General features: G+C 50.4%; 1 protein-coding gene and 1 pseudogene across 2 annotated transcripts in view; both read left to right on the plus strand.

Moving 5' to 3' along the window:
* LOC114686366 (H-2 class I histocompatibility antigen, L-D alpha chain-like) overlaps positions 1-9,457 on the plus strand; it is a 293,638-nt gene extending 284,181 nt beyond the window's left edge. The window contains exon 9 of one of the 2 annotated variants that reach the window (XM_037199747.1): positions 9,399-9,418. In XM_037199747.1, coding sequence (XP_037055642.1) covers positions 9,399-9,403 — 5 coding nt within the window. In that variant the 3' untranslated portion in view covers positions 9,404-9,418. Of the gene's footprint in view, positions 1-9,398 lie in introns of both variants that reach the window. The other variant, XM_037199750.1, reaches the window with a different exon arrangement.
* On the plus strand, positions 5,975-9,566 carry LOC114687934 (annotated as a pseudogene).
* The last annotated feature ends 5,428 nt before the right edge of the window (positions 9,567-14,994 follow it).

Here is a 14,994-nt window from a genome sequence, read left to right on the forward strand (position 1 = left end):
TTTCCCTTACTAGGTTAACACTTGGGAACCACAGGTGATCAGTTGCTGAGTATTGAACAATGATAAATTACTGTATTACATTATTCCTTACCGCCTGGATATTTTTGATGGTCCTTTTTTTGCCTCCGGCTCTGTGTGGCCCTGGTTGGAAAAGGAAGGGGTGGTACCTTATTCCTCTGGAATTGGCGGCAAAGCAGGGGATCCTGATGTCCTCTGGAGCTTGAGAGTGAGAGGCCCTGTCTGTTTCACTGTATATGAAGAGAGATTCTTCTGGGATGGAGGTGAGATAAAAAGTTTTAGGTGAGACAGGTGGACCCAGTGAGGAAAGCCCTCGAGTTTAGCAGCTGTAGGGGTTACAAGAATTACTTTGAAGGGTCCCTGCCACTTAGGGGAAAGGGGTGAAAGGCGCTGACCCGGAGGGGAAAGAAGAACCTGATCCCCAATGTGTATTGGAGGTGGGCAAGGATTGTCACATGGCTGAGGCAGTGAACAGTCCGCATAGCTCCATAGAATAGACCTTAGATGACATAAAAGAGGGGTTAACAGACTATCTGGAACAGCTGGAGGCTTGGAAAAGACCTGGTGTTAGAACTGGTCTGAGGAGATATTTAACTTTTCCTGCTGCATGGCCATTATATGGCCTGAGACACTGATCCTCCTTTTGCTGTGAGAAGTCCACGATCCCTCCAAATAGCAGCGTGGGACAGGAGGATATGAAAAGCATATTTGGAGTCTGTAGAGTTAGTGGCTAGGAGAAGAAGTAAGAGAGCTGCTGGCGTGTCTGGGAGGAGGCAAATGTGTGGAGTGAAAAGAAATGGATGCTCCTACCTTAGCTAGGAGATCCCTCCCCATTAAAGGTACAGGGCAACTTAGCACCATTAAGAATGTATGTGTGAGAGGGATGCCTCTGAAAATACAATTAAATGGCGGTGTCTGCTGAGGTAGATAAGGCTGTCCCCTGTACCCGACAATAAAGGAGAGGTGGCATCCCAAGACTCCCAGGACTGAGTCAATGGCTCTGGTGTCCAGAAGGAAAGAAACGGATCGCTTCCCTGCTGCGTTCTGGGTTCCCTGTCATGTCTGTAGCCAAGCCCAGGTCTGTTGGAGGTCTTAGCTTGATGTACCCATGCATCTTGGTGCCTGGGGGCAGTCAGCTGACTCTGTCTTTCTAGGCGGCACTTTTAACAAGGCTGTTGATGGCCTAGCAGAGCATTCGGTAGCCCGTGGCCTTTTCCTCATTTAAAACAGGGACCCAACAGCTTTTGGAAGTCAGCAAGTGCCAGCACTTGGCAATTTTGTTTTCGGGCTTTTATCTCTTCCCTGGCACACCTTAAATGCCACAAGTGACTCTTTTGCCTGTGGGGTCAGGAGCCTCGCTCTCCAGATGCTTAAGTTTTAGTCAGGTAGGTCTGGGGAACAAGAGACAGATTCGTCCTTATCCTGAATTATTTACTGGTTTTAGGGCAGCCTTACGGAGGCCTGTCAGGAGACAGGTAATAAACCTATCTCTGGCTAGACAGCCACTCTGGGTGTTGTAGTCCCAGTGTGGCTCCCGGTCAGGAACCGCTTCGGCTCCTGGGGGTGTGAAAGGTTAGTTTGATGAATTTCGTCTGCGTGAATCCTAGCCTGCTTCCCATACCTGTCTGAGCTCCTCAGAAGGTCATGAAAGGTGAGACTATAAGATGGAGTTATATATTGAAACTGTTTAATGAAGGAAGCAGAATTAGACGTATAAGAACCCAGCTTACTTTTTATCTGAGAGAGTGGATGGAACATGAATTTTAATTATTGGTTCCTTAGCAAGATCTAGAGTCAGAGATTCCGGAGTCAGAGAATCCTCTGGTTTATGTATAGCTAGGAGCATATGAGCAGGAGAGAAGGAAACGAGAAGAGACAGTTTAGCGTTGAGAGAGAAGAAAGCAACTCTTTCCATTTGCCTGAACGCCGACAGTGATTGGATAGCTCCCGTGAAATATTGGGATCCAAGGAGCCGCTTGGTGGCCCTTTGTTATTTTATTTTTTTTTAAAGCATACTTTGGCCATCTCCTTTTTTTTTTTTTTTTTTTTTTTTAACATAAACGAGTTAGCTTAGAAATCTTTATGTGAGGCATTAAACTGAGAGGTTTTAAAGCTTCAACAAGACAGCCCAACGGAGAGGAAGGAGTAACAGAGTTGGAAGCCTTGTTTCCCATGTCTGCAGCAGAGGCAGAAAAATAATAAAAAAAAAAAATAATAAAGAAAAAATAAAAAGAAACGTAATCCGGAGCCAAGACCTCAGGCGTCCCCAGGGTCTCGGACGGATTTCAGGCACAGGCTGCTCCTAGGCTCGTCAGCCAAAGAAGCAGGGGCCCCCTCCACGGTGAGGAAAGGATCCCCCGGGAATCCAGACAATGTTTATCCCTCCGTCAAGGGAATGGACGTGTCGCCCTCACGTGGCTCTGTCAGGATGCACCAACGGCGGTGGCCCTAATTGGAGAAACACCTCAGGCTGCAGACGTGGGAGAGGCCAGAAAAATTAGGCCAGTTGGCCAGCGATAGGGGCCGACCATAGCCAATGAAGACCGTGGTCGGGGGTTCCCCCGGTCTCAAGAACACGTGTGAGGCGCCGGACAATCAACGGTCGTTCCTACCGGTTCAGGAAACCGTTTACGCCGGCCGAAAGTGGGGGGCACTCACCAATCCGGTCCGGTGTTGGATGCAGTTTGGATGCGATTCAGGCTAATGGAGAGCGGTCTGTCGCGTATGGAGCAGATTCCCCGGTCCGCGGGCTGCCGGCGGCGGAAAGCGCCGGCAGCGCCCGCTCGGTTTCGGCACCAAAAATGTTAGTTTTCTGGCTGCGTTGTGTTCTTACCCTGCAAGGAACGTCACGAAACACGACAGAATCCGCTTATAGAGTTTATTAGAAACAAAGGACAGAAAGTGCGCAGGCCTGTGGGAGAGACACGTGCGTGGAGAAGGCGTGGTGGGATTTTGATGGGGATTGCATTGAATCTGTAGATTGCTTTTGGTAGGATTGCCATTTTTACTATGTTAATCCTACCTATCCCATGAGCATGGGAGATCCTTCCATTTTCTGATGTCTTCTTCAATTTCTTTCTTTAGAGATTTAAAGTTCTTATCAAAAAATTCCTTCACTTGTTTAGTTAGTGTTATCCCAAGGTATTTTATATTATTTGTGGCTATTGTAAAGGGTGATGTTTCTCTGACTTCTTTCTCAGCCCTTTATCATTTGTGTATAGGAGGGCTACTGATTTTTTTGAGTTGATCTTGTATCCTGCCACTTTACTGAAGGAGTTTATCAGCTGTAGGAGTTCCTTGGTAGAGTTTTTGATCATCCTGAGTGAGGTAACCCAAACCCAGAAAGACAGTCATGGTATGTACTCACTTATAAGTGGATTCTAGATATAAAATAAAGAACAATCAGACCACAACCCATAGAACCGTGGAGGCTATATATATATATAGCATGAAGGTCCCTAGGATGACTGTGGCTTATAATAAATTTCAGATTTACTCAATTATTGAAAAAAAAATAGCCAAATGAATGGAAACACATGAACTATGAACCAAAGGCTGAGGAGCCCCCAGCAGGATCAGGCCCTCTGAATAGGAGAGACAGTTGCTTGGCTTGATCTGTTTGGGAGGTAACTAGGTAGTGGGACCGAGTCCTGTGCTCATTGCATGAGCTGGCCATTTGAAACCTGGAGCTTATGCAGGGACACTTGGCTCAGTCTGGGAGGAGGGGACTGGACCTGTCTGGACTGAGTCTACCAGGTTGATCGCAGTCCTCAGGGGCGGCTTTGCACTGGAGGAAGTGGGAATGGGGGGTGGACTGGAGGGAAGAGGAGGGCATAGGAGTGGGGAGAATAGGGGAACCTGTGACTAATATGTAGAACTGAATGGTATTGTAAAATAAAATAAAATAATGGGTTTTATGTGTAAAAAAAATAAATCCTTTTTGCAAAGCTACAGTTGGTCAGTAGGCCAGAGGCTGACTCCCCTGTGGCTGCGAAGGCTAAAATTCATCCTAGAGTGACCATATTTTCCACGGACCCACATGAACTGAACACTGCACAACACATGTCTCACCTTGCCTTCCTAAGACACCTGATTTGTCTAATAAAAAGCCGAACAGGCAATGGCTAGGCAGAGGAGGGATGGGCGGGGCTGGGGCGGAGAGAAAAGAGAAGAGGAAGAAAAGAAGGGGGAGAAGGACAGGATGGGCCAGCCAGACAACCACCCAGTTACCCAGCCAGCTACAGAGGAAGCAGAAAAGTAAGACACACTAAAGGAAGGAAGTAATGGTAAAAAGCCCAGAGGAAAAACATAGATGAAGAGAAACAGGTCCACTTAACTTGGAAAAGCTGGCTAGAGATAAGTTTAAGGTAAGGCCAAGCATTCATAACTAATAATAAGTCTCTGTGTCATGATTTGGGAGCTGGTTGGTGGTCTGAAAGAAAGCCTGCTTCATGTCTCTGTGAGTTCAAGGCCAGCCTGGTCTTTAAAAAAGAGACAAGAAAACACCAGCAGAGACCCCCAGGCCAGACTCACTTAGTTCCTCCTCAACCTTCCTCTTCCTCCTTTTGAAGAGAAGAAGGATTCCCTGGATCTTCTAGAAGAAAAGTCACTTCTGGGAATCCAATGGCAAATATGCGTGTTGGGGATGCAGTGGAGAGATGCTTCTCTTTAAAGCAGAGGCGCTGGCCTGCAAGCACCACACAGACTCCCACAGAGACCAGGCTCCTGTGTTCACCTGCAGGGGCAGCTCGCACTGCCAAGCCTGATGCTCAGGAATCTCATCTGTAAATTGAGATTTTTTTTTCCCTCTTCACTCAGGATCATGTCTTCACAGCCTGGTGCTTACACTCAGACTCCAAGTGTTTCTCCCCAGATGATCCTCTGTGGCTCCAGGTGGTTGTGTTTTACACGGATCTTCAGTCCATAGTCCTGAGATGTCTGTGTGGACCTCGTCTTTGTCTCAGCATAGTAGACCCCATTCTCCACTGGGAAGAGACCGAGCACAGCAGGGCACTGATCCCTGTCTACACGCCATGGTTCCCTGTGTCCACACACTGCCATGGTACAGTTGCTTTAGTGAATAAATCACAGTGAGAAAGGAACTGTAAATAATAATGAAGCAGAATAATGACGATGGTGTGGTAGAAGTTACATAACCTGTGACCTCTCATTCTCTCTGTGACCTTCACTCACACTTTATGAGCTGATGAGATGAAGGAGATGAATGTCACAGGCCTGTGGAGCCCTGGGTCTCATAACAGCTGGCTCCTGAGTTCCTCAGGCCTGTGCAGTGTGGACACTGGGCAGAGGTAATTCTCATGGCAGAGGTACTCACTGGGGACTTGAGGTTTCATCCCTGTTCTGTAGTGTGGAAAAAAATAAATTTATAAATTTTTTGTTTCTGTGGACGTTAACTTGATGTCTTCAAATCCCAGCCACACATAAGTGAAGTAGAAAGTGAAAGCAGAGGAGAGTGGGATTCCAGCAGGGACATTCACAGATAACACAGGGTCAAAAGTGCTGGACCAGAGCTGTGAAAACTCCAGTCACCTCCCGATGCAGGTGTGCACGGCAGCCCCACACCCTCACCAGGACTCCGACAGCACCTGTTTCCCTGAACATTCATTTCAAGTGCTGTGTGTATTTTATCTGGAACCTTGTTCTCTTAGGTTTCATCCTGACTAACATGATGAGACAGTTGTCCTCAGGCAGCTCAAAGACACCGTGACACACAGCGCTCCGTCCCGCAGCACAGGATTCAGCAAAGTCTCAGTCCCCAGGCGGTGAGGTCTGGGGTGGAAGCCCAGGGCTGGGGATCCCCAGGTTCCCAGTTTCACTTCTCCAGCTCCTGACCTGCGTCGGGTCCTTCTGCCCGGACACTGATGACAACTGTCCTGTTCGCACCCCCATTGGATGACGAGATCCAGGAGAACCAATCAGCGTCGCCGCGGTCACGGGTCATAAAGTCCAAGCAGATCCGAGATGGGGGCGATGGCTCCGCGCGCGCTGCTCCTGCTGCTGGCGGCCGCCCTGGCCCCGACCCGGACCCGCGCGGGTGAGTGCGGGGTCGGGAGGGAAACGACTCTGCGGGGAGGGCGGGGGCGGCCCCGGGGAAGCCGCGTCCCGCGTCGCCCAGCCAGACCCTCCCGCCCTTCTCCACCGCGTCTCGAGCCCCGCGCCCTGCTCCCCTCCCGGCCCGCGCACCCGCCCGGGGTCCCGGGAGGACGGTCGGAGTCTCACCCCGCGCCGCCCCCAGGCTCGCACTCCATGCGGTATTTCAAAACCAACGTGTCCCGGCCCGGCCTCGGGGTGCCCCGGTACATGGAAGTCGGCTACGTGGACCACACGCAGTTCGTGCGCTTCGACAGCGACGCGGAGACTCCGAGGATGGAGCCGCGGGCGCCGTGGGTGGAGCGGGAGGGGCCGGAGTATTGGGAGGAGCAGACACGGAGAGCCAAGAACAACGAGCAGATTTTCCGAGTGAACCTGAGGACCCTGCTCGGCTACTACAACCAGAGCGAGGGCGGTGAGTGACGCGGGTCGGAGGTCACGACCCCTCCACGTCCCTACGTACGGGCCGGAGTCGCCCCGGTCCCGGGACCCGGGACCGAGGTTCGCGAGGAGAGTCGGGGACCGGGACCCGGTTTCCCTTTCGGTTTAGGGGAGTCCGCGGGTGGGCGGGGCTGGCCGCGGGGGGGCGGAGCTGACCGCGGGGTCCCCACAGGCTCTCACACCATCCAGTGGATGCAGGGCTGTGACGTGGGGTCCGACGGGCGCCTCCTCCGCGGGTACAATCAGTTCGCCTACGATGGCCGCGATTACCTCGCCCTGAACGACGACCTGACGACGTGGACAGCGGCGGACACCGCGGCGCAGATCTCCAGGCGCAAGTTCGAGCAGGCTGGTGAAGCAGAGTTTCAGAGGGCCTACCTGGAGGGCGAGTGCGTGGAGTGGCTGCGCAGACACCTGGAGAACGGGAAGGACACACTGCAGCGCACAGGTGCAGGGCCGCGGGCAGCTCCTCCCTCTGCCCTCGGGCTGGGCTCAGTCCTGAGGAAGGAGAAACCCCTCAGCTGGGGTCATGCCCCTGTCTCAGGGCAGACAGTGTCCCTGGGTCTCCTGATCCAGCATGGCAGGGACCTCACTGATCCCCAGGCTCAGCCTTCTCCCTGGACAGCTGCAAATCTGTCTCAGAGGAGGGAGAGGAGATCCCGACCTAACCACAGTGGCTCCTGCAGTCTGCAGCCACTGTCAGCCATGGCCTCTCCAGGCCGGGGTCTCTGCCCACACCAGGGTCTGTGGAAACTGAGTCCTATCATCTGAGTGTGTCAGCCTTACACGCCAGGACCGGAAGTCTCCTTTACCTGATGGGAGACATGGACGCCCCTACCCTAGGCTGGTTCCACAGTTTCTAGAACCTTCCAAAGAATACATTCTCCCAGATTCCTGTGGGTGAGGTTTACATCCCTCCCACACCCGAACTCTGTCTATTCCTAGAATGGTCACATGAGCACTTATGGGGTGCCCTGGTGAATACTAATTTTTCGGGGGCTTTTTCTTTCCTATCTTCCTTCCATTTTTCTTTAAGTTGTCATTTTGCTTTTAGTCAGGTTTTTTTTATCCCCCTCACTGGGGTGATTGCTTCTCTCTCTCCCCTCCTGTTGTTATCTGTATCAGTCTCCACAGGAGCGGGTGGGGGGGGGACCTGCTAATCTGAATAATTAGACAAGTCAGTGTTTCCTTTACACTAGAAAGGTTCCTGTGAGCTTAGACTATTTTCTGCTATATTAACATCCAGAGCCCTCCTGCTCTCTCTCGGCCCCAACAAGTCACAGTGTTGCCCCAGTGGATTAGGAATTGAACTTCCTCAGAGACAGGGTCTTCTGCAGCTCCAGGACAGGAGTGACAGGGACGATCCACACACCCCTGTGAGCACTGCTGTGTCCCAGGGAGTGCTGCCCTGGGCTCCACAGCACACTTCCAGGGCTCCTGGTGACAATACCTTGTATCTTGTCCCCAGAGGCAGGGCTTGGGAAGTCATTTTCTCTGGCTGAGTGTCAGAGGTTCACCACATTTCTGCTGCACACTTTGGTGATGGCTGTTCACTAGACAGACAGTTATGCTGGTCAGCGTAACTGTAAATGTGCAGTTCTGTGATGAGGGGACCAGCTCTCCCTGAGGTCACTGGTGTGATGACAGAATTGTCCAAACAGACACAGTTTAGTGTCAGCATTGGCTTAACTTTGTCTTTGCAGATTTCAGTTTATCTTGTTAACTGAGGGATTTATTAATTCGTCCTCACAGATCCCCCAAAGACACATGTGACCCATCACCCCACATTGAAAGGAGATGGCACCCTGAGGTGCTGGGCCCTGAGCTTCTACCCTGCTGAGATCTCCATGACCTGGCAGAGGGATGGAGAGGAACAGACTCAGGACATGGAGCTGGTGGAGACCAGACCTTCTGGGGATGGAACCTTCCAGAAGTGGGCAGCTGTGGTGGTTCCTGCTGGGGAGGAGAAGAATTACACATGCCATGTGCAGCATGAGGGTCTTCCTGAGCCCCTCACCCTGAGATGGGGTAAGGAGGGTGTGGGTGCAGAGCTGGGGTCAGGGGAAGCTGGAACCTTCTATAGACCCTGATCAGGGTCAAGGCTGAGACCTGGGGTCATTACCCTCACCTTCCCCTCCTGTCCTTCCCTTCCAGAGCCTCCTCAGCCACTGTCCCCATCATGGAAACCATTGCTGTTCAGGTTCTCATTGGAGCTGTGGCCATCATTGGAGCTGTGGCCATCATTGGAGCTGTGGTGGCTGTTGTGAAGATGAGGAGAAACACAGGTAGGAAAGGGCAGGTCTAGTTCTCTCTCAGTCCCTTTTAGAAGTGTGCTCTGTCTCACTAATGGGAAACATCCACACCCCTCATTGTTCCTGTCTCTGACCTGGGTCTGCTGTCAGTTCTGGAAACGTCCTAGGGTCAGGGTCTTCCCTGGTCTCTCACAGCTTTTCTTTTCACAGGTGGAAAAGGAGGGAACTATATTCCAGCTTCAGGTAAGTGTGGGAAGCAGGATTGTCCCTGAGGCCCTTGGGGTGAAGCTGGAATATTTGGGGAGCTCTGCCAACCCATAATACCTCCTCCAGTGAAATCTTCTAGAGGCCATGTTTTCACCTTCCTGTGACTATATATAATTTCACCCTAGGCAGGGACAGTGCCCAGAGCTCTGATGTGTCTCTCCCAGGCTGTGAAGGTGACACTCTGGGGACTGATTTGGGGAGGGGAAGTGGACATGACTGGGTTTCAGGGACTCCTAGAATCCCCTCTGAGTGAGTGGTGGTTGTTGGGATGTTGTCTTCACAGCGATTGTTCTTGACTCTTGTTTGTAGCGTGAAGACAGCTGCCCGTCCTGACAGAGTGACAGAGATGTGCTCAGGTCTCTCCTGTGACATCCTGAGTCCCTCAGTTCACTCTCAGCAACAGTGTCTGATGTTCCCTGTGACCCTGTGGGCTCAATGTGAAGAACTGGGGAGCCCGGCCACCCCTGCACACCAGGACCCTGTCCCTGCACCGCCTGTGTTCCCTTCCACAGCCAGCCTTCCTGGTCCAGCAAGCAGGAGGGGACATCTCCATCCTGTCACCTCCATGCTGCCCTGAGCTGCAGCCCCTGACTCCCCACTGAAAATAAGAATCTGAATGTGAACTTGGTTGTTCACGACCTTGATCTGACAAGTGGACTGGCGGGTAAATTAAAGGATTGAAATACTTAGAGCTTGTGGAGGAAATAAATGGCATCATGGAGAACCTTCCAGAATCTGTGTTCATTATGCTGTGTGTATCTGGTGGACAAGATGAGGCTGTGGGAGCTGAGTGTGAACAGAACTGTGCCCAGGTGGAGCTCAGTCCATTGTTGGCTGTGACATGGTCACTCCTCAGCTCTGTCACCTCCTGGCTCTGTTCCCTTCATCACTTGAACCACATGCTGAGAGTCTGTGATCACAGGGACACTGGGATGACAGAGCCTTGTCCTGTCCCCAGGATTGTGAGCAGCCAGGGCTGCTGTGACAGGTCAGCCTGGGCTCTGACCTGGCCATGGCTCTTCACCCCGTCTTCTCTGTTTATTTCTTGTCTTTTTAGATTGTATGGAGGACTAGGCCTGTTCTTGTTCCTGTGAATGGTGCCTGTCTCATTGTCCCTTGGGATCCCTGAGTGACAGCATTAAGAGGTGTTTGTCGGGCTGGAGAGATGGGTCAGAGGTTAAGAGCACTGACTGCTCTTCCAGAGGTCCTGAGTTCAATTCCCAGCAACCACATGGTGCTCACAACCATCCATGATCAGATCTGGTGCCCTCTTCTGGCCTGCAGTCATACATACTGTATACATAATAAATAAATAAATCTTTAAAAAAAAAAAAAAAAAAAGAGGTGTTTGTCCATCCTTGTCCCCCAAGGCCCAGCTAAGCCCCTGACTCAGGAGACTGTGGGCTGAGAAGATGAACTTCAGTCTCCTGAGCTTCTGCCTCATTCCAGGCCCCTCCCTGAGGTTCTCTCCTTCCCCATCTTTCAGAATCTAACCCGGGTTGTAGGATGGGCAGAGAGGAGGGATCCACAGGGTCTCATCTCAGTCTGTCCTGTTGGAGCTAGGTTCTACCCAAGGTACCCTCCCGCTGTCTCTGGGAATCCTGGTGCTGCCCCCAGTGGTGACTCAAGGATTTACAGGCTGAATCTACTCTAGAATCCCAAGCACTGAAGGCTGAGGGGTTAAGAGCTCTTGCTGCTCCTGCAGAGGACCCAGGTTCAGATCCCAGCACCCACACCATGGCTCACACTGTTCATAACTCCTGTTCCATGGTTTCCAGTGCCCCTGCGGACACCAGACAGGCACATGGTACAAACACATACAGCCAAGGAAAACACTCATAGACATAAAATTAATGAACCTTTTATAAAATAGATGGTGGGAACACCAGAGATGGAAATTACTTCACCCCTGCTCCAGGTTTCAGCCCCTGCAGTTTTCTAGTTTTGTGACCTAGTGTCAGGAGTCCAGGAACCTTAGCTGAGATGTTTGAAGACCAAGAAGGTGACAATCTCTGTCATGATGCAGCCATCTTTGTCTTGTGAGGGATGGTGACTTCCAGTGTCTGGGACCCAGCAAACATTCTTACTCAATAAACTTTTGATGAATGAATAAAAATAAATAGGATCATGGATCAGAAAGGCAGGTGGAGAGGGAGGGAGGATTTGCTGATGGAAAGCTCAGGTGACTCTGACCTCAGTGTGAGGGGACCTGGTGCTGCACCCGACACACCAGCATGTGGCCTGAGGTTGTGTTAATCAAGGGAGCTTCTGTAGAAGAGGGAGGTGAGGGTGTGAATTTTCCTTTAGAATGAAACATCCCTGCTGGAGCCAGGAGGAGCTGAGGAGGCTCAGGAAACACAAGAAGCTACAGGTTCACGGAGCTGACACAATGTAGCACTTCCCTCTCAGGGTTAAACCAGCTGCAGTTCTGAGGGAGAGGAGACTGTTGAGTGGAGCTGCTGGGAGCTGAGCAGGGGACTGCAGTGATGCAGCTGTGTGAGTGACATGCACACTGGGGTGGGCATCTCAGTGGATATTCCCTGACTCACCCAGGTTCCTGTGAGTGACCAGTGAGCTCAGGGTTCACCAAGCTGACCCTGGATGGATGTTTTCCTTGGTCAGCTGTCACTGTCTCCATTTGGGTGGAGGAAATCCACTCCTCAAGCAGAGGACACAGCATTGTCCATTGTGATCAGTCCACTGAGACTGTTCCAGATGTGAGATGAAGTCCTGTTTCTAAGACACACTAGCAAGTGATACAGAGTTGCTGGTCTCCTGGAGCAAGTCCTGTGGTGGGAAGATGCCTGTGATACAGTGTAAGGGAATCAACAAGGATGGGTTGTGTGGGGAGGTGGAGGGCAGAAGGGAAGGTGTCCAGAGTGCAGGGGAGAGGAACAGAGCAGAGAGCTATTGTTTTTTTAGAATTATTTTTTATTTATTTATTTATTTTTAGTGTGGCATACTGGCACATACTTTATTCCTAGCACTTTGAAGGCAGAGGAAGGTGAATCTCTGTGAGTTCAAGTCTTGCCTCATCTACATAGTGACACCATTTCAAATTTTATGTTTTTTAATTATGTTTCTGTTAATTACTTTTCTTTTGCTATGATAAAACACCATGACCAAAGCAACATTTAGAAGGGTTTCTTTTGGCTACAGTTCCAATGGATAAGAGTGCATCATGGCAGACAATCAAGGCCAGAGCTGCAGGCATGGTGGGGGAGCAGGAAGCTGAGAGCTCACATCTTCAGTTGGAAACAGGAAGCAGAGACAGCAACCTGGAGGCAGATGGTTTGACTCTCACAGCCCCTCCCTCCCCAGTAACACACTTTCTCCATCAAGTCAGAGCTCTTAAACCTCCACCTCCCCAAATAGCACTGTGGTGTTATTGTGCTCCTCAAAATATTGAGCACCCTAATAAACTTATCTGGGGAAAGAGAACAGAACAGCCACTAAATATAGAGGCCAGAAAATAGTGGCACACACGCCTTTAATCCTAGCCTTCCAAAGGCAGAGATCAACCTTGATCTGTGAGTTCAAGGCCACACTGGAAACAGCTAGGCATGGTGACTTAGAGAAATATGATTAGAACTAAAGATTCTGTTCTAATTGTATTTTATTAATTTTTGTCAAAAGATATATAAGACTTTGGAGATATATAAATGACACATTTCAGATTTCATTCTCTGGCTATACTGATGCTTTGTTGAAGCTCCAAGGATTCATAATTTTGCTCTGATAAAATTCACCACTGTTATATTGCTAACATGTCTAAGATTTTGTCTATTAAGAAGGTTCTTATAAGCTTCAGGAGATCACGCCGGCGGCAGTGGTGGCGTGAGATCAACATTTGCCAACACCCACAAGCCAAGAATGACTGGGAGGAATACAACCCGACTGCAGTTTATATCGCCCACTTACAAATTTTCTTTTTCTTCTCTGGGGGTGGGGTCAGACTGCCCACAATTCCAAAATTTATTGGAGGGAGGAAAGCGTAGGATGCCCCTATTCTGACTGCACAATTCATGATGCCATTTCTCCTGCTAAGGGACAGGTAAACGCCTTCTCCAATGTCAGGGTGGCCGGCTCTCTTTTGAGTCAATTCCAGGAATGCAGAGAACCTTCAAACGCAAAAGTCCAAACCCACTGGTCTCCAAGGGGACCATCGCGACGGCTCAGAGGGTGAAGGGGCTTGTCCCCAAGCTTCATGACCTGAGCTCGATCCAGGGAAGCCACATGAAGGGAAGAACCAACTCCCAGAAGTTATCCTCTGAGCCTCACACAGGCATCATGACACACGCATCTCCTCACAGAAATAGTAAATCAATGTAACGAAATCAAGAAGAAACAAGATTTCATGTTGAAGAACAGGGAAAAACAAATGCATACATTGTGTCTAGTTTTCCTCCAGACTTTCAGTGGGTGAATTTGCCTGTGTCCAGAACCCACATTGTGAGGAGAAACCGTCAGTACTTAAAGTTAAGCCATACAAAGATAATCAAGGGAAATGTTAAACTATTTTAGGTGTTTATAGTATTACTGTGTGTGTGTGGTGTGCAAATGAGGGCATGCACCAGCTGTGTGCGCGCGTGTGCGTGTGTGTCTGTGTGTGTGTGCGTGTGTGTGTGTGTGTGTGTGTGTGTGTGTGTGTGTGTGTGTCTAGTCAGAAGAGAACTTGGGAAGCCAGTTCTCTCTTCCCACTGTGGGTTCTGGGGACTGAACTCACGTGGTCAGACTTGGTGGCAAACGCTTGTACCCACGGAGTCATCTCTCCTGCCCATCCAGTGTGCCACCACCCTAGTTTTGGAGGTGTTGAGGAATTGAACCCAGGGCCTGGAGTGTACAAGGTGGGAACTCTATTCACTGAGCCACATTCCCAATATATGGGGGGAAATCTCAAAGGACAAGGTTTTGTGGTTATTTCAAAGGCTAGCACTAAAGCTTTGGGATAAAGATGTAATCAGAGGCCACAAATTAAAACATAGACATGGGTAGAGTATAAGAAGCACTTTGTCAACACACCCAGTTGAGCTGGGGACCTTCCAGGAGACCCTGGCCACCTGGAAAGTTCCATGTGTGAGTTGTGTTCACATTGTGTTGGTGCTGGAGGACATCAGACCTTCCTGTAGAGTGCACACAGTGGGGACAGACTCCTTCTCTTTGATCAGTGTGTACATGGCTTGGACTCTGACCCTGAGAACACACAGCTTCTCCTTTCAAACTCTCTCTGCAGGGGGTTGGGGGTGTTGGTGGCTTGAAAGAACCCCCAGAGGAGATCTTCCTTCAGGAGAGACCCCAAACCCAAGGAACACACCGAAACCACCGATCAGATGCAAAAGCAAGAGGGTTTATTAGATACACGGGTACCCGGGGCGAAGTCTCTAGGAGGACTTGCGCGCCTTCCTAGGGCAAAGGGGACTTTTTATGGGATTCCAGGGCAGAGGCGCGGCTACAGAAGCAAGAAGCATAGTTACAGGGTCCCTATTGGTTGTTTCAAAGAAGGCCAGGGTGAACTTGGGGTCGTATGTGTGTGGCTGATCTGGCCTTGCCCAGGCCAGCTGCTTATTCCTCAAGGCCAGGGGCCCGCCATAAAATATCTTTATTTAACCCAACTGTCTTTCTCCCAAGGCCGCTGACCACAATTATCTCCTCCCTAAGCCAGATGGCTGGCCACAGTTATCTCTCCTTCCCAAGGCCGGATGGCTAGTTAGTTACAGCTGTGTACTTCTGTCTTTCTGTTTCCTTCAGAATGGCGTTTCTTAGGCTAAGTTATTGGGGGGGCCATTTCATCGGCCCAACGCCCCCTGTCCTCATAATGGAGCGGGGGTCTTTCAGGCTCAGACCCTGAGTGAGGCCCTGAGCTGCAGAAAAAAGAACCACAGAAAACTCAGAATGAAAATGAAGA

Source organism: Peromyscus leucopus, chromosome 16_21, assembly GCF_004664715.2.
Source record: "Peromyscus leucopus breed LL Stock chromosome 16_21, UCI_PerLeu_2.1, whole genome shotgun sequence".
NCBI lineage: Eukaryota > Metazoa > Chordata > Mammalia > Rodentia > Cricetidae > Peromyscus > Peromyscus leucopus.